The sequence below is a fragment of the Stegostoma tigrinum genome, chromosome 16 (assembly GCF_030684315.1).
Source record: "Stegostoma tigrinum isolate sSteTig4 chromosome 16, sSteTig4.hap1, whole genome shotgun sequence".
NCBI lineage: Eukaryota > Metazoa > Chordata > Chondrichthyes > Orectolobiformes > Stegostomatidae > Stegostoma > Stegostoma tigrinum.
Genome location: NC_081369.1, coordinates 42,445,436 through 42,464,830, shown reverse-complemented (window position 1 = coordinate 42,464,830; position 19,395 = coordinate 42,445,436). Strand labels below are relative to the sequence as shown.

At 41.2% G+C, this 19,395-nt stretch overlaps 1 protein-coding gene across 1 annotated transcript in view; it reads right to left on the bottom strand.

Annotated features, from left to right (window-relative positions):
- The window catches only part of dhx38 (DEAH (Asp-Glu-Ala-His) box polypeptide 38), a 144,638-nt gene that overhangs the window by 35,152 nt on the left and 90,091 nt on the right, over positions 1 to 19,395 (bottom strand). Inside the window, exons 21-25 of the mRNA XM_048546464.2 lie at positions 18,280 to 18,434; positions 8,598 to 8,753; positions 3,974 to 4,108; positions 3,364 to 3,489; positions 1,442 to 1,537 (exon numbers count right to left, since the gene is read on the bottom strand). Of these exons, the coding sequence (XP_048402421.1) occupies positions 1,442 to 1,537; positions 3,364 to 3,489; positions 3,974 to 4,108; positions 8,598 to 8,753; positions 18,280 to 18,434 (668 nt within the window). The remainder of the gene's footprint in view (positions 1 to 1,441; positions 1,538 to 3,363; positions 3,490 to 3,973; positions 4,109 to 8,597; positions 8,754 to 18,279; positions 18,435 to 19,395) is intronic.

The following is a 19,395-nucleotide window of genomic DNA, read 5'->3' as shown; positions in this document are numbered from 1 at the left end:
CTCAGCAGTTCAAGCTAGCAGCAACACAACTTAACATGGAACCTGTGTCCTTCCGCATCTCAGACATGCTCAAACTGCTCTTCAGTGACCCTTAAATCATATGATTAAGTAATAAATTGAAAGCTTTGTAACAAGCTTCACCTTTTCTTGAACACAAGTTTGAGTGTAGCCACATAACAACCAAAGAACACCATTCATCTCAAGATTACAATTCAGAGAATGCTAGTTCATACACAAATCAAATCAATATCACACAAAAAGAGGAATTCATCACACATCCAATACAACTACTGCCTCTCAGAGATAGTAGGAACTGCTGATGCAGGAGTCTGAGATAACAAGGTGTAGAGCTGGGTGAACACAGCAGGCCAGGCAGCATCAGAGGAGCAGGAAAGCTGACGTTTCGAGTCTGAACCCTTTTTCAGAAATAAGCCTCTCAGGGCTCCATTAGCTGGGTGGCTGGTTTAGAATGCGGGAGGATGCTAACAGCATGGGTTCAATTCCTGTACTGACTGAGGTTACCATGAAGGACTCTCCTTCTCAGCCTCTCTCCCCACCTGAGGTGTGGTGACCCTCAAGTTAAATGACCACCAGTCATCTCCCGCTAATTGGACAGCAGCCCTATGGTCAGGCAGTACTATGGTGACTTTATCTTTACTGCCTTCCACTTAAGTAATATATTGGCAGCATACTCCAGTGCAGATGTACTCCTTTAATACCCCAGCTATGCCCTTTGCCCCCACTAGATTATCACTGGTCCCTAATTATCTTTGCTCTTATTTTGACTACTATAGATGCAGATGAACAGGTTGACCTTTGAATATCCCTAAGAAATTGGAGGTTGATTATATATGTCTCACATAAAAGTGAACCGCTAGCATAGAGGTAAGAGATCACTATCTTTTTTTCACTTGCTACAGGGATATGGCCTGCACTGGCATGTCTTGAACTTCACACCATTTTTTCAAAATACAGTAACACCTGCTTGACTCCTTATACGTAGGATTAATGCATCAGTAAGTAGAACACACACTTTTGGGATGAAAAACTGAAGCTGACAATTGGTACAACATGAAGTGGCTGAAGACAAGGGTCAACTTATATGCCAAGTAAATTAAATGCAAAAACTTTAGTTTTATAGATGTCTAATATTGAGTCAGCTTATATACTGGGTATTTTTGCATGTGTTGATCTATAGTACTTGTTTGGTATCTGACGAGAAAAAAACTTCTAGATTCCCCTTCAGCTATTAATCCATTGTTATACTCTTTCAAGTCAACTACTTTTAGTGAAAATAGCTGCTCAAAACATGAACATTAGCTCCACCATATGGTTCATGTATACAGATCATAAACACTGCAAGCACAAGCTACTGTTCTTTTGAAATAGAATAAATGCTAAATTTTTATAGTCAAGTTATCACACAATTGTACTACCTTACCTGTCGAGTTTTACCAGCTTGCTTGACACTGTAAAACATTGGTCCAAGCTCAGCGAGCCACTCCCCATCCACTGCAGTAACACACTGCATGTATTCCTGAGAAAAAGAATTGAATTCATCATGCAGCATACTACAAAACGAGACAATACAAATATGTCTGACAAACGGGGTCCACGAGTTTTGAGAAGATTTGTAGCTCAGATTGAGGTTCTGGATGTGAGTTTGCTCGCTGAGCTGGAAGGTTAGTTTTCAGACGTTTCGTCACCATTCTAGGTAACATCAGTGAGCCTCCGATGAAGCACTGATGTTATGTCCCGCTTTCCATTTATCTGTTTAGGTTTCCTTGGGTTGGTGATGTCATTTCCTGTACTTTTTCTCAGGGGATGGTAGATTGGCTCCAAATCAATGTGTTTGTTGATGGAGTTCCGGTTGGAATGCCATGCTTCTAGGAATTCTCGTGCCAGTCTCTGTTTGGCTTGTCCTAGGATGGATGTGTTGTCCCAATCAAAGTGGTGTCCTTCCTCATCTGTATGTAAGAATACTAGTGATAGTGGGTCATGTCGTTTTGTGGCTAGTTGATGTTCATGTATCCTGGTGGCTAGCTTTCTGTCTATTATTCTGCCAAAATACCTTGCAAGAACTGTGACAAACACTACATTGGACAAACAGGCAGAAAGCTAGCCACCAGGATACATGAACATCAACTAGCCACAAAACGACATGACCCACTATCACTCATATCCTTACAGACAGATGAGGAAGGACACCACTTTGATTGGGACAACACATCCATCCTGGGACAAGCCAAACAGAGACAGGCACGAGAATTCCTAGAAGCATGGCATTCCAACTGGAACTCCATCAACAAACACATTGGCTCCAAATCAATCTACCATCCCCTGAGAAAAAGAACAAGAAATGACATCACCAACCCAAGGAAACCTAACCAGATAAATAGAAAGCGGGACATAACACCAGCGCTTCATCGGAGGCTCACTGACGATGTTACCTAGAATGGGACGAAACGTCTGAAAACTAACCTTCCAGCTCAGCAAGCACACTCACATCCAAAATGGAGTCCACCCCTACTGAAGATTTTAAATAGAGCATTCTGAAACAACAAAGATGGCAGTTCTAATAATGGTGTCGCAGCATTTTCATTTGAGACTAAAGTAACTAAAATGGATGGCAATAAATTGGTGATTAAACAGTTATTGCCTGATACATTAAACTATAGAGAACATCTGATAGTTGTTTAAAGCATAAACTTAATTCACTAAGTTATTTACATCATATGCCTCATATAAAAAAACTGATAATCTGGGTGAAAAAAAAAGTGAAATTCTAATCTGACTGTAAACTATTTATCTCTACGCAATACCAGGATGGTATGACATACCGTATTCAGTTTTTTTGTAAAGTTTAAGATTTTCCTATCTAAATCATTAGATATGCAACATATGATTGCAATCACAAGACACTGTCAAAATTCCTCAAAATATGCCAGTTCCGACAAAAATATAAACTCTACTTTTCCATCACGTATGCAGGCTGCCCTGCTGAGCTTTACAAGAATATTCTGTTTAGTTCAGATTGCTACCATCTGCAGTATCTTATCTATTTCTCTTCAAAGGTACCAATTCCCTTCAAGGTCATATTTTAATCCAAATCCATACTTACAATTAGATCTTACACATCATTTCAAATCTTCAGTCTATTTATGCATTGTTAACCACAAAGAACATACTTTGTTAGATGTGTTCTTATCAAAATTGCTCTCAGAAGTGACTAAGTGCAAAGTAAGCCAATATTTTCATTAAAATTTTTCTGAACCCTGCCATAAACAGTAGGTAACAAAGTCAGTAGCATTTTCATTTTTTTCATACAACTGAACTAGCTCAGTTTGCAGCTCTAAAACTTACCTTTGAAGTCATCACTAGTTCATGGTACACAATATAATCTGGGGTGTAACCCATGCCAAAAAGTGAACTCGTTGGGTGCAAGTGGCATGGCATGCCTGTTCTCACATTCACATACTCTCCAATACCCTGCAAGGATATAACACCCGACAAAAGGTTACTTCAATGATGACGAACAAAACACAACATTTTGGAAAGAAACAGAAGTGAGACACAATTAACCTTAAAGACTATGTAGGCGAAGTTTTATCTGTGACCCTTCCATATCCAACATGGCAAGACACTTGAAAACTATATGATTTTTGGAATCCAGAGGCTATATAAAAGTTTTTTTCTACAATAGGAACATTCCACCATAAAATACACAAAAATCTCTCAAAATTCAAAGCCCTCTCTCTTCATCAATACTATTGATCATTGCCTTACTTCATTCTGAGAGGAAACACCAAGCTAATTTGAAAAAAAGTGCCAGTAAAGGTCAAGGATAATAAAGTTGAAGATTTGAGATACTGCAACATATGAAATGAAATATTAAGGATGATGATTGGGAGTCATCTCTAAAGATAGAAAACTAAGACCATGTACCATTTTAATAGTTAAACCATTTTCTTACCTTCAGTTTTGCAGCCTGGTGAAAGTATGCGGCACAGATGCATTTTCTGATGATATCCCAGTCAGTACCACAGGATACAATATTCATACGCTGTTGCATCATTATATCCTTTAACTGGGAACGAACCTCTCGGACCTTTGATAAAAAGACAGGTGAGTCAATAAATCCATTGCAACTTCTATTTCAATTATTCCAAATCTTATTATTTCTTACTGCATGACTCTGGATTCCTTTGTGCCCACCCCTGCACTTGTACAAAACACTATTCCTCAAGAATGAATATTTAGCAGCTATATTTGTTGGCTTGACTGCAGACTGGCACCTAGATAAATGAATCACTCCAGATTAATCCTTTTTTCAAAGCATTTATAGACTCTCCTTTGACAGTTTGTGGTTGAAAAATTGACATTCCACCTCAGTTACTTTTCCTCATTTACCTCCATTTGTCTTTTTAGAAAGTAATGACAATTTGTGACCAGTTTGGACAAGGTTGGAAGCTAAATGCATAGGATTTACGATATTTAGGAAGAATAAATAAATTATTAAAGGAGGAGCAATATCAGGAAAACATACCAATCTGGCATTTTAAAAGAAGTGGCTGAGATTAATTCAATCGTGATCATTAGAGCTGTAGAACAGGAAAGGATGGAAAATATTTACAGTTGCTTTTTGTTTTCCTACTGATTAGGAAGGACCTATATGCAATTAGAGAAGAAAATGGTTTATAACAATGGGGAATTTCATCCTCAATATAGACAGGGAAGAAAGCAGCAGCACAAGTAGCCAAGGGAAAAAATTTACCAAATTCATTCACAGTTTCCTGAGGCATCAGGTCTTCAAGTACACAATTCAAACATTATATGATTAACTTCTGAACACTGGAGCAAAATGGCAACCAAAAATGAAAAGCTTCTATAATTTTATAACATGAATGAATCAGTGATTACAGTCTACATCACAGTGGACAATGTGAAATTTCTATATACTTTCACATAACTTATTTTTGAGTTTGGACTTTTGAATTTCAAATGAGTGTAAGTTTTTCTGCTGCCATAGTGACTTTTTTTTTAAAAACACACAGAGTGGGAGAGGAAGACTTCTTGGACAGTGATGGGTATTTGTTTACATTGGGGGAATTTTACAAGCGATACAGGTAAATTATTTTTACAGGCTTCAGTTTAGAGAGTAAGAGATTGATTTCTTTTCTCTTTTGATAAAAGGAAATATCCATAAGTTTGGAAAAAAATGTTTTTTTTGAGTTTCAAGTTGGGGAGTTCTGCAGGGCTCATAGCTGACTTTGGAAGTGTGAAGTAGTTGCTCCAGAGAAAGGGAGAAGATAGTTTAGAATTGTTAAAAAAACAGGTTTAGTCCAGAGAGTTGGAGTTCTGGACCAGAACTGTTTGGTAAAAAGCTAAAGGGATTATTTGAAGCTGATAAAACTAAACTCAGTTATACGAAGCAACCAAGTAGTAGTTATCAATTCTCAAAACCGAGACTCAAAGCCATGATTAAATTAATATCTATATGGTAAAAGAGGAGGAAATTCTTTCTGGCATGCATAATTTAAAAGGGTACTTTTGGGGTTAATGGGATTAAATTTTTTACCATGTCTTTGGAAATTATTAATCATGAATTAAACATAAATAGTTCGGTTCATTCTATTTTATCTTCATTTATTGCATCTGTTTTATGATTAAAACTCAATCTGCAAAACTGCACGCTTAAGTTTCAGTGAGTGACCACCTCGTTAATTAAAGAAAACAAATATGACCTTTCAAGCTGGAATTCAGTCTGGGATCTGATTTGTTCAGAAATAACATCAGCTGGGATGATAACATTATTCATTCTTGCGATATGGATATCACCGGTAATGCCAACATTTAAGACTCATCCCTAATTGTCCTTTAGACAGTGGTGTATCCTGAGACTACTACAATCCACGTGGCAAATGCCCAACCACAGTTAAGAACTCCAGAATTCTGAACCATTAATGAAGAAAGAATAGCCATAGATTTCCAAGTTGGGATGGCACACGCTTGGAGAGGAAACTGCATAAGCTGGTATTCCTGTGCACTTGTTTGATCTTCGAGACATAAGACGTAGTGGATTCCGGAAGTCTTTTCATTGCCTGATCAAAAGGGAATTTTGTAGATCGCATATCCTGCAGTCACAGCATGCTAGTGATGGATGCGCTCAAGTGTGGTTCAAGCTACAATCACCTAGGCAAGTCGACAATATTCCATCACACTCCTGCCTTGTGGACGATGGAAAACTTCAATACATCATAAGTCACTCACAATAAGAAGTGCAGGCTTAGATATCTCATAGGCATATTAAATTTTTGGTCAATGGTAAGCCTCAGGATGTTTGTAGTAAAGATCGTTGGCAATGGCAAGGTTGTTTAAGTGATTAAAATCTCCATTGCTGTAGAAAGTCACTACCTGCTACTTACGTGGCGTAAACATAATTTACTGCCTATCAGCCCAAGCCTCGATGCTTTCTTGAGCAGCATCCAAAGATGGAGTTAAGTAATCGCAGTATCATTGGATCAGATCAAAGCTCTGCACTCTTGCCAAATCCAATCATGAATGTTCACAGACATATAGATTAACTAATAGGAGAAAACTGTATGAGCATTTCCAACTTCAGTAAATGTGCAGCCCAACATTGGCATGCAAAAGATAAGGCTGAATCATTTGCACTTACTGCAGCCAGAAAGGTCAAGCAGATGCATAGGTTCCACTGCATGTGGGTGTAGAGTGGTTCACTATCTGAAGGTTAAGGGGGGACCTGGTAGAAATATATGAGATCGTGAGGGACATGGACAAGGTATTTAGAAAGCAGTTAGTCCCTTAGTCAAAGGTTCAATAACAAAGGAGCATAATTCTGAAGTGGAAGGCAGGAGACTTGGGAGGAGTTTTAATTAAAAGCTTTTCCATCCAGAGGTGAGTGGGATCTGGAATGCACTGGGAAGGGTGGTTGAGGTGGGAAACCGCACAACCCTCAAAATATACTTGAATGAACACTTCAAGTATCTTAACGTTCAAGGTTACTGGCATACTGCGAGAAATGGGACAAGTGAACGTAGTAGTATATTTTTGGCAGTATAGACTCAATGGACCAAAGGGCCTGTTCTGTACAGTATGATTCTATGATTTTCGGAGTTGTGCATGAAGCAAAATACTGTACAATCATCAGCAACTTTTGACCTTATGATAGAGGAATCATCTTGACTAAGTAGCTTAAAAATGGTTGGGCCTTGAGCACTGCCCAGAGGAACTGCTGCAGTAATATTCCAGGGTTGAAATTATTGGCCTAGAACAAATACAATCATATTCCTTTTGTGCTAAATATGACTCTAGCCAATGAAGAGTTTTCCCTCCAATTCCCACTGATTTAAATTTTACCAGGGTTCCTTATGTCACACCTGATCAAATGTGGGGCTAATGCCAAGGGTAGTAATTTTCATTTAATTTCTGAAATTCAGCTCTTCTATTCACATTTGTACAAACACAGTAATGAAGGTTGGAATCAAATGCATATGGGGAACTCAGGAACATCAGTGGACATGGTATTGCTGAGTAAGTGATCTTCTATCACTTTGTTGGCTGGTAAAGAAGTCTAATGTGTTGTTTTTTGTCTGGCTTTTTGTGGACTTGATATACCTGGTCAATTTTTCACTTTGTTAGCTCAGCTTAACTCTCTAAACGTACTGGAACGACTTGGATAGAAGTGCAGCCAGTGCTGAAGTACAAGTCTTCAGCCCTACAGGCAGGTTTGCTGTCAGGGCCAACAGCTTTTGCTGTATCTAGTGCCCTCAGCCATGTCCTGATACTTTATGAAGTAAATCAAACTGGGTTCTAAAATGATGCTCTGCACTTCTGACTGACGACAAGTACTAAAAGACAAAAACGAAAAAGTTACAACAAAGTTCCAGGCTCAACCATTGCTAAGGACTGGAAACTTTCCTGCAGTTTCCACCTCTCATTGGTAGTTTACAACTGTCAACTACCATTCGTGAATGGAGGCAGCAGACTATAAAGCATTGATTTCATCCTGTGCTTATGAGATCCCTTAGCTTTGCCCTTCATGTGCTACTTTTACTCTTTATCTTGCATTTAAGTCACATATTATGGTTTCATCAGATTGGTGCCTCGGTTTCAGGTATTCCTGATGCAGTCCTGGTACATTCTCCCACATTCTTCATTAAATCTGGCTTTATGACAGATTGAGGAGGATGCTCAGCTCTCAGTAACTAGATGTGTTCTCAATCTATTACTTGCAACTCAAGGACATTGCCACACAACATAATAGAGGGTATCCTCAGCATAACGTCAGAATTTTGTTTCCACAAGGACTGAGCAGTGATCTCTTCTAATTATACTGTTATGGCAACTTGCATCATTGGCAGGTAGTTTGATGAGGGCAAGGACATGAAGGTTTAAACAAAGTTTAGCTGCTTGCACAGCATGCTCATGCAGTCGTACCTAGGTCACTGTACATTTCTGCTCACTACAGACAATAGTACCTAATATTTTGCAAAAAATACATCATTACTTAAATAACTAAGTACTCGTGTACACCAATATAAGTATTAATAACAGTGACTTAACACTGACATTACCTTTCTCATAGCTTTGGCATGGATAAAGTGTTCATTAGCCCAAATAGTGGAATAGTTATTATTTTTCCACTGCAGGTAAACATTAAGGTATGTCAAATGGTCACTTTCTGGCACAGCAAACTTCTCCCTCATTTGATCACTCTCTTCCTCTCGACCCTGAAATTTTAAAAAAAGTATTTGCTCATTTAGGCTGTTAACTCATTAGTTTTTATTTAGACACTTCATTTTAAAAGCCAGTATTTTCACCGGTAAAAGAAACAAAATTCTTTTTAAAAAATCTAATAAAATCAGTCTACATTGAAGACTTTAATGCAAAAATGTTGCAAAGAACACGTCTATTTATTTTTCTATTCTTTTTCTATGAAATGAGAACTGTTTTAAAACCAGGGACTGCAAGGATTGTTGCATGAAAACAAGTAACTTAATTCTCATTACGAGCACTGTTTTGCACAGTTGTGGGTTACAGCAGTGGTTGCAAACAAACTGGAGCCAAACAACTGGGTACAAATGGAATTTTAGTTGGCAACAGCAGCAGATTGATTTGTGGGCTACTGACCAGTTACCAATAACAAGGGTCTTCGGCCTGCCAACAATCACATTCTCAGAGCACTGAACATCTTGCAGCTGTGCACAGGATAGACAGAAATTTTCAGATCACTAAACAGTTAAATAGCCTAATTAAAGGAGTAGCTGCCTGACTGTGGCAACATTTAAGCACCTGAATTCCTTTATCTAAATTGGTTGTTGATCACTGCAGCTAAAAACAAATCTGAGCAAATTCATAGATTAAAGGGATATTTTTTGCACCACCTAGTCAATGAGATGCATGGTCAATGCGAGGATACTTCAGTGGAGATATAAAAGGTCCTGTAAAGGGAATTTAGATTTGATAGGAAGTTGAAAAAAAGGACCTCCAGAGTGGTAATCTAGGGATTATTCCTTATGTCACGTGCTAGTGAAGCCAGAAATAGGAAGCTAACACAGTTGAATATGTGGCAAAATCCTTGAGTATAAAGGAATCAAAAAAGAACTTAAAGAATAGGAGGGGGCATGACATGACCTTGGTAAATAGTATTAAGGAGAATTCCAATGCATTTTATATACACATTACGAGCAAGAGGGTAACCAGGGAAAGGGTAGGCCCACTCGTGGACAAAGGAGGGAATTTATGTATGTAGGCAGAGGAAATGGATGAGGTCCTTAATGAGTACGTCACATCAATATTCATCAAGGAGAAAGTAATCGATGTTGTTAAGTTTAGAAAGGGGTCTGTTGATACTCTAAGGCATGTCAATATTAAGGTGGTGGTGGTGGCACGTGTCTTGAAAAACATTAAAGGTAGATAAGTCCTCAGAGTCCAATGAGATTTATCCCTGGATACTGAAGATGCAAGGGAGGAGATTGCTGAAGCCTTGACAGAGATCTTTATATCCTCTTTAGCCACAAGCGAGATCCCAGATGAAAAGGTACTGCTGTTCCTTTGTTCAAGAAGGGAAACTGGGATAATCCAGGAAATTATAGCGTAATGAGGCTTACATGAGTGGTAGGGAAATTATCAGAGAAGTTTCTTAGGGACAGGATTTACTTGTATTTGAAGAAGTATGGACTTTTTAGGGATAGTCAGCATAGCTTTACACAGGGAAGGTCCTGTCCCAATAACTTGATTGAATTTTTTGAGGAAGTGACAAAGGTGATTGATGAGAGTAAGGCAGTGGATGTTGCCTACATGGGCTTTAGTAAAGTATTTGACAAGTCTCTCATGCTAGGTTGGTCCAAAATATAGGTCAACTGAAATGTTGGGCAGAGAAATGACAGGTGGAGTTTAATCTGGACAAGTGTGAGGTGATGTATCTGAGAGGCCAAATGCGACAGGAAAGTACATAGTAAATGGCTGGAGCCTTAGGAGCACTGATATCCAGAGGGATCTTGGGGTGCAAGTACATAGCTCCCTGAAAGTGGCAACTCAAGTGGAATACGGTGATAAAGAAGCCATGCCGCATGCTTGACTTCATCAGTTACGGCAATGGGTATAAATGTTGGCAAGTCATGTTGCAACTGTATAAAATTGGTCAAGCTACGTTTGGAGTTGTGTGCACAGTTCTGGTTACTGTACTATGAGGAGGATGTGGAAGCTTTGGAAAAGGTGTAGAAGTGGTTTACCGTGATGTTGCCTGGATTGGGATGCATTAGCTATAAGGAGGTTGGAAAACTTGGATAACTTTCACTAGAGCATTGGAGGCCGACAGGTGACTTAGTCGAAATATATATTATCACGAGAGGCACAGGCAGGTTGAATAGTCGGAGTTTTTTTTCCCCCAGAGTGGCAATGTCAAATACCAGCTGGCACAAGTTTGAGGTGAAAGGGGAAACTTAAAACAAGGGTGAGCAATTTTTTTTGTAAAAAGCAAGTGTGTGGAAAGTCTTTTTTTTAAAAACACAGTGTAGTAGATTCCTGAAATGCACTGCCAAGGGAGATGGTTGAAGCAAATGTGACAACTAAGTTTAAGAGGCACTTAGGCAGACAAATTAACAAATAGGGAATAGATAGAATTAAAACAAAGTTGCTGGAAAAGCTCAGCAGGTCTGGCAGCATCTGTGGAGGAGAAAACAGAGTTAACGTTTTGGGTCCGGTGAGCCTTCCTCAAAACTGAGGAATAGATGGAATTAGTTTGGAATAGCATCATAGTTGGCACTAGATGGTGGCTGAAGGCTCTGATCCTGAGCTCTACTGTTCTATGTTCTTTTGTGGAGTGAGACAAAGGCTATGGAGTGAATATACTGTTAGAAATTTGATTCAAAATGGGAAATCAGTGCAAAAGGAAACAGGTGTTTTCACTAAGGTTTACGGGAAGAAATAAACTTTAGAATAAGAAGTGAGTGGGAGAGGATAAAAAGCATGAATCAAGATGCAGACCTGGAGTGAGACCAGTGGAGTGATGTCACAAACTACAATGAGTGCAGGGAAAGAAGCTGATTGGTGAATATTTCTAGCTTTAAAGGTAAAGAAAGTACTCCAGTTTTGAATCATTAGACCTGAAAAATTAGCTCTGATCTCGCTCCACAGATGCTGACAGACTTGCTGACCTCTTCCAGCAATTTGTTTTTGTGTCTTCACAAGCTTTCCAATGCTTCTCTCCTTAAAAATAGCCGGCAAAGTATAAAATCGATACTAGTTTTTTACGTAAGAAAGCCACTGAACTGTAGACAGCGTGATATCTACAGCAGCTGATTTATAAATTAAATCAAATGACAGTGATGGCAGGATGATGTGTTGCTGCTGCAACATGTGGAAGCTGATGAATACCCATGTGATTAAGAGTGAATACATCTGTATAAGTGTTAAAATGAAACAAAGAACTGCGAATGGTAATCTGAAACAAAAACAGAAATTGCCAGAGAAACACAGATTGGGCAGCATCAGGGGGAAGAATGCAGAGTTAACATTGAGTCCGGTGAGAGATAATGGGAACTGCAGATGCTGGAGATTCCAAGATAATAAAATGTGAGGCTGGATGAACACAGCAGGCCAAGCAGCATCTCAGGAGCACAAAAGCTGATGTTTCGGGCCTAGACCCTTCATCAGAGAGGGGGATGGGGAGAGGGAACTGGAATAAATAGGGAGAGAGGGGGAGGCGGACCGAAGATGGAGAGTAAAGAAGATAGGTGGAGAGAGTATAGGTGGGGAGGTAGGGAGGGGATAGGTCAGTCCAGGGAAGACAGACAGGTCAAGGAGGTGGGATGAGGTTAGTAGGTAGATGGGGGTGCGGCTTGGGGTGGGAGGAAGGGATGGGTGAGAGGAAGAACCGGTTAGGGAGGCAGAGACAGGTTGGACTGGTTTTGGGATGCAGTGGGTGGGGGGGAAGAGCTGGGCTGGTTGTGTGGTGCAGTGGGGGGAGGGGACGAACTGGGCTGGTTTAGGGATGCAGTAGGGGAAGGGGAGATTTTGAAACTGGTGAAGTCCACATTGATACCATATGGCTGCAGGGTTCCCAGGCGGAATATGAGTTGCTGTTCCTGCAACCTTCGGGTGGCATCATTGTGGCACTGCAGGAGGCCCATGATGGACATGTCATCTAAAGAATGGGAGGGGGAGTGGAAATGGTTTGCGACTGGGAGGTGCAGTTGTTTGTTGCGAACTGAGCGGAGGTGTTCTGCAAAGCGATCCCCAAGCCTCCGCTTGGTTTCCCCAATGTAGAGGAAGCCGCACCGGGTACAGTGGATGCAGTATACCACATTGGCAGATGTGCAGGTGAACCTCTGCTTGATGTGGAATGTCATCTTGGGGCCTGGGATAGCGGTGAGGGAGGAGGTGTGGGGACAAGTGTAGCATTTCCTGCGGTTGCAGGGGAAGGTGCCGGGTGTAGTGGGGTTGGAGGGCAGTGTGGAGCGAACAAGGGAGTCACGGAGAGAGTGGTCTCTCCGGAAAGCAGACAGGGGTGGGGATGGAAAAATGTCTTGGGTGGTGGGGTCGGATTGTAAATGGCGGAAGTGTCGGAGGATGATGCGTTGTATCCGGAGGTTGGTGGGGTGGTGTGTGAGAACGAGGGGGATCCTCTTAGGGCGGTTGTGGCGGGGGCGGGGTGTGAGGGATGTGTTGCGGGAAATACGGGAGACGCGGTCAAGGGCGTTCTCGATCACTGTGGGGGGAAACCCGCATGGGCCTCAGCTATGCCTGCCTCTTTGTAGGTTACGTGGAACTGTCCCTCTTCCGCACCTACACAGGCCCCAAACCTCACCTCTTCCTCCGGTACATTGATGACTGTATCGGCGCCGCCTCTTGCACCCCAGAGGAGCTCGAACAGTTCATCCACTTCACCAACAACTTCCACCCCAACCTTCAGTTCACCTGGGCCATCTCCAGCACATCCCTCACCTTCCTGGACCTCTCAGTCTCCATCTCAGGCAACCAGCTTGTAACTGATGCCCATTTCAAGCCCACCGACTCCCACAGCTACCTAGAATACACCTCCTCCCACCCACCCTCCTGCAAAAATTCCATCCCCTATTCCCAATTCCTCCGCCTCCGCCGCATCTGCTCCCACGATAAGACATTCCACTCCCGCACATCCCAGATGTCCAAGTTCTTTAGGGACCGCAACTTTCCCCCCACAGTGATCGAGAACGCCCTTGACCGTGTCTCCCGCATTTCCCACAACACATCCCTCACACCCCGCCCCCGCCACAACCGCCCTAAGAGGATCGCCCTCATTCTCACACACCACCCCACCAACCTCCGGATACAACGCATCATCCTCCGACACTTCCGCCATTTACAATCCAACCCCACCACCCAAGACATTTTTCCATCCCCACCTCTGTCTGCTTTCCGGAGAGACCACTCTCTCCGTGACTCCCTTGTTCGCTCCACACTGCCCTCCAACCCCACCACACCCGGCACCTTCCCCTGCAACCGCAGGAAATGCTACACTTGTCCCCACACCTCCTCCCTCACCGCTATCCCAGGCCCCAAGATGACATTCCACATTAAGCAGAGGTTCACCTGCACATCTGCCAATGTGGTATACTGCATCCACTGTACCCGGTGCGGCTTCCTCTACATTGGGGAAACCAAATGGAGGCTTGGGGACCGCTTTGCAGAACACCTCCGCTCAGTTCGCAACAAACAACTGCACCTCCCAGTCGCAAACCATTTCCACTCCCCCTCCCATTCTCTAGATGACATGTCCATCATGGGCCTCCTGCAGTGCCACAATGATGCCACCCGAAGGTTGCAGGAACAGCAACTCATATTCCGCCTGGGAACCCTGCAGCCATATGGTATCAATGTGGACTTCACCAGTTTCAAAATCTCCCCTTCCCCTACTGCATCCCTAAACCAGCCCAGTTCGTCCCCTCCCCCCACTGCACCACACAACCAGCCCAGCTCTTACCCCCCACCCACTGCATCCCAAAACCAGTCCAACCTGTCTCTGCCTCCCTAACCGGTTCTTCCTCTCACCCATCCCTTCCTCCCACCCCAAGCCGCACCCCCATCTACCTACTAACCTCATCCCACCTCCTTGACCTGTCTGTCTTCCCTGGACTGACCTATCCCCTCCCTACCTCCCCACCTATACTCTCTCCACCTATCTTCTTTACTCTCCATCTTCGGTCCGCCTCCCCCTCTCTCCCTATTTATTCCAGTTCCCTCCCCCCATCTCCCTCTCTGATGAAGGGTCTAGGCCCGAAACGTCAGCTTTTGTGCTCCTGAGATGCTGCTTGGCCTGCTGTGTTCATCCAGCCTCATATTTTATTATATTGAGTCCGGTGACTCTTCTTCATAACTGTTAGTAATTAGGAAAAAGTTGTATTTATAGACAGCAGGCCAGGACAGAATACAAGCTGAATAAGTGATAATGAGATGCTAAAAGAGATAAATGTGATAGCTATGTTGAATGCAACCTCATATAATGTGATAAAGGGCCTACGTGTATATGGGAATAGGTGACTGTGCTAAAGCAACACATCTTATAACATAACCTGGTATGGGGTGGGTTTAAAAAGGAGAGATACTATTCTCTGCAGCCATGAACAGAAGTCCTAAAGGCTATGTCACTTGTCCAGAGCCATGGTATGGAAATCTCCTCAAGGCTGAAGAAAAACTTGGAATGGGAAGGAAGGGTTGTCTTCCACATTGGTACGAACAACATTGATTGGTCTGGAAAAGAGGATCTGGTAAAAGATTTTGAACAGTTAGGAGGTAAATTATAAAGCAAAACCTCCAATTAATAACCTCTGGATTACCATCTGAGCTAGTCAAATTGGCATACGGTACATAAAGTAAAGAATTTAAATGTATTGCTCAGAAGCTGGTGTGGGCAAAAGTGGTTTTGGCCTGTGGGGCAGGAGAACTTTTCTGGTGGGTTAGGCTTCACTTGAAACACGCTGGCACCACTGTCTTGAGTAACTACGGCTTTACAGAGGGCTTTAAACTAATTGGAAAGGGAGAAGGTTTTAGAGAGGGGAAGTGGCGGCTTACAAATCAACAGGATATGGCAGCATTATAGGGCAGCTATCTGCTTAATGATACCCAGAGTAGGACAAGAGGGACTGAGTGCACGAACATAGAAAACTGCAGTAAATAGAGTCAAATGGGGGAAAACAGTAGAGGTTAAATTAGCCACTCCCGTACTTGAATACATTTAGTTGGAACAAAATAAATGAATTATCAGCACAAATACAGATTGATGGATATGATCTTATCGCCACTGTGGAGACAATGGTTGCAAGAAATTCAAAGCTGGGAATTAAATCTTCAGGGGCATGTGATTTTTCAAAACGATGGCAGAATACGGTAGTGGAATATTATTGTTAGTATATAATGGATTAAGAATGACACTAAGAAATGATCTTGGACCAGAAGATGTAAATCCATATGGGCGGGTAAAAATAAGGGAAGACGACGATGAGAGGCACAGTCTATAGGCCCTCAACAGTAGCTATATGGTGGAACATAACAGTAAGTCAGGAGATAATGAGGGCATGTAAAAAGGGATACACCAATCATGGGTGACTTTATTCTTCTTGTAGATTGGGAGTCTCAGAATGGCTGAGGTAGCCACAAACAGGAATGCATTATGTATTTGGAACAGTTTCCTCTGTAGGGGAGTTGATGGCCTAGTGGTATTATTGCTGTATTTTTAATCCAGAGACCTAGGAAACGTTCTGGGAGCCCGGGTCCAAATTTTGCCCTGCCAGGCAGGTGGTGGAATTTGAATGCAATAAAATTCGGAAATTAAGAGTCTAATAATGACCGTGCATCCACTGTCGATTGTTAGCAAAATCCATAAGGTTCACTAATGTCCTTTAGGAAAGGAAACTGCCATCCTCACCTGGTCTGGCTTACATGTGACTCCAGAGTCTAGGCAATGTGGTAGATTCTCAACTGCCCTCTGGGCAATTAGGGATAGGCAATAAATAATGCCCTTACCAGCAATGCCCTCATCCCGTGAATAAATTTTAAAAAATTGTTGATTCAACTAGTCAATTAGGGTTCAGCCTATTTTGGACGTAAGCGATTTGTAATGAAGCAGGTTTAATCAATGATGCCAGAGTAAAAGATCCCCAAGATGACAGCGACCATAACACAGTAGGATTTAGCATTCAGTTTGAGAGGGAGGAACACATCTCAGAAACAAATTTGCTGAACAAAAGTAAGGATAATTATAAATGAGGGAAGGCAGAGAAGGGAGTGCAATAGCAAACTCAGTTGAGGGACAATGGCACGTGTTACAGATATATATTGGTTCACAGCAAAGATACTTCCAAGTGAGAAGAATGAATCTTGGGAGATAAACCAACCATGGTAAAACAGGTATGTTAAGGATAGCATCAAATTAAAAGACATATGCAATGGGGTAAATCAGAGGGTTGAAAAGTTTTTAACAAACCAACAAAAGACAACAAAAAGAAGAGACAAATAATAAATGCTAAGGGTAAACTTGTAAGTAATACGCAGGACGAGAGAGAAAAATGTTAACAACTGCCTGAGAACAAGCTGGGGAAGCCAGGACATGGCAGAGGATGCAGTAGAAGACACTGACAATCCAAAAATACTAAAATAATTAAGGGGCAAAAGGAGGACAGGAAATAAGTACAACAAATATCACTACAGGAAAAAATGTTAGGGAAACTATTGGGGCTAAAGACCAATGCATTCGCTGGATCTGATTGGTACTTTCTGGGAAATCAAAGAAGTAGCTGCAGAGAAAGTGGATGCACTGGTAGTAATCTTCCAAGAATCCTTAGGCTCTGAAAAAGACCCAGGGGAGTCGAAAATTTTGGTAGGGATAGAAACATAAAACAGTTATGTGCAAGCCAGTTAGCTTAACATCTGTTATTAGGAAAATATCAGAGTCTATTATAAAGGATGTAATTGCAGATCATTTAGAAATACATAAAATGAACATGCAGTCAGCAAGGCTTCATGATGGGAAAATCATGCCTAACAAATGTATTATTTTTTGAGATGGGGTAGCGAGCAAAACAGATAAAGAGGAAGCAGCAGATGTCACATATTTTATATATTATTTTTATTTAAGGTGTATGATACAGTACATGTTACTGATTAATAAGATAAAACCCCATGGTGTTGGAGATTGTATGTTAGTATGGAAAGAGGACTGAGTAACTAATAAACCAGCATCTATTGAGGTGTGGGCTTTGTAAGCTGGACCAGCATTTCACTGGGATTGTTTAAAATATTCAAACATTATGGAAGTAGAAGAATTTGAAATTCTATTAAAACTAAAATCATTAATTCTTAAATAAAATTATTCAGGGCTAACTATTACTTGGGTTTTTATTCCTTAATCTGACTCAAAATAATTTATTAAGACAGGAACATGCCAGCGTTTTGCTGAGTGCCACAATCTTAACAAAAATCTTACCCAAAGTAATTCTGCAACCTACTGTGCCATTTAATGATGCAAAGTAAGACTGCACCCACACCACAAATTCCTGGTTAGAATTGTAACATTGTGGATGTTTTATTACATGGAACCTACGCATCTTTTCCATAGGAAGAAGAGGAGAATACCACGGGATAAACAATAATTTTATTCTAATGAAAAATGACAATTTAACACTAGACTGTTACAGATCATTCTGAGACGCCTACAATTCCGATTGGCAGTATTCAACATGGGAACAAAAAATATCAGCAAATAAGCTTTGCACATACCTTTGGTCGATAGAAAATGGCAGGCACTGAAAGCATTGAGACAATGATAAGGACATCAGCACTGCAGCTCATGTCACATGATACTATCAACATCTTTGAGAGAGCAGGATCTAGTGGGAATTCTACCATCAACCTTCCAGTTGGAGTCAGACTGCCTACACAGACAACAAAAATAGTACAAAGTATTTGAAATATAAATAAAATTAGATTTTCATTTGTTCATACTGGTCTAAAATAAATTGGCGAGATCAAAAGACCGATTATACAATCTCATCAGTTGTTTACATTTCTAATTATCGAAATATTTAAAACTAAGCTTGATTGGATAATGTGGTAGCATTCACTGTTAGCTTGTAAACATCTGTATCACTGAGCAGGAACAGATGCAGATTTGAGCTCCTTTTTGCTCAGTTCATCACTTCCAGTTAGAAATGCATAAAGCATACCATAATGTAGTAAGGGGTTTTATCTCCTGACCTCAAATCTACAACATTAATCAGGAGCGTACTGGATTGCTCACCACTCAACTGGATTGTTACAGCTGCACTGGCGTTCAAGAAGCTTGACATCCTTAATTTGTGCTTCTAGCCAATGAGTGTCCTAGTTCTGTCACTATTTCAGTAGCTGCAGGAAGCAATTCAGTAGGTTGAGAAACTTATTTCAACAGAATATTTCAGCATTTATCAACATGAAAAGCATGATCATATGTATAACCATGTCATCAGATGATTCACTATATAAATGATTCACTATTCTGGACATGGATTTTTTTTTTGCCCTAATTAACTTATCCAGAGATGTTATTACATCTGGAGGGGATGGGTCTTGAAGCCTGGCCTCCAGGCCCAGAGGTAGGGACACACCACTGCACAACAAGAGCGAAAAAGAGAGACAGCAAGATCGAGAGACCGAGTTTGCAAGAGAGCCATAGTGCGAGAGATATATCCTGCCTTTCATTCAATATATTTTGGACAAAATCCTATCATTCTCAATCTGACAATTTTAGCAAATCCATGACCACAGGACTATAGCAACTAAACAGGCACTCATCAACATTCTAAGGACACTTTGGAACACCACAAAATGTCTATTTTTCCACAATGGTGGCAAAGGAAC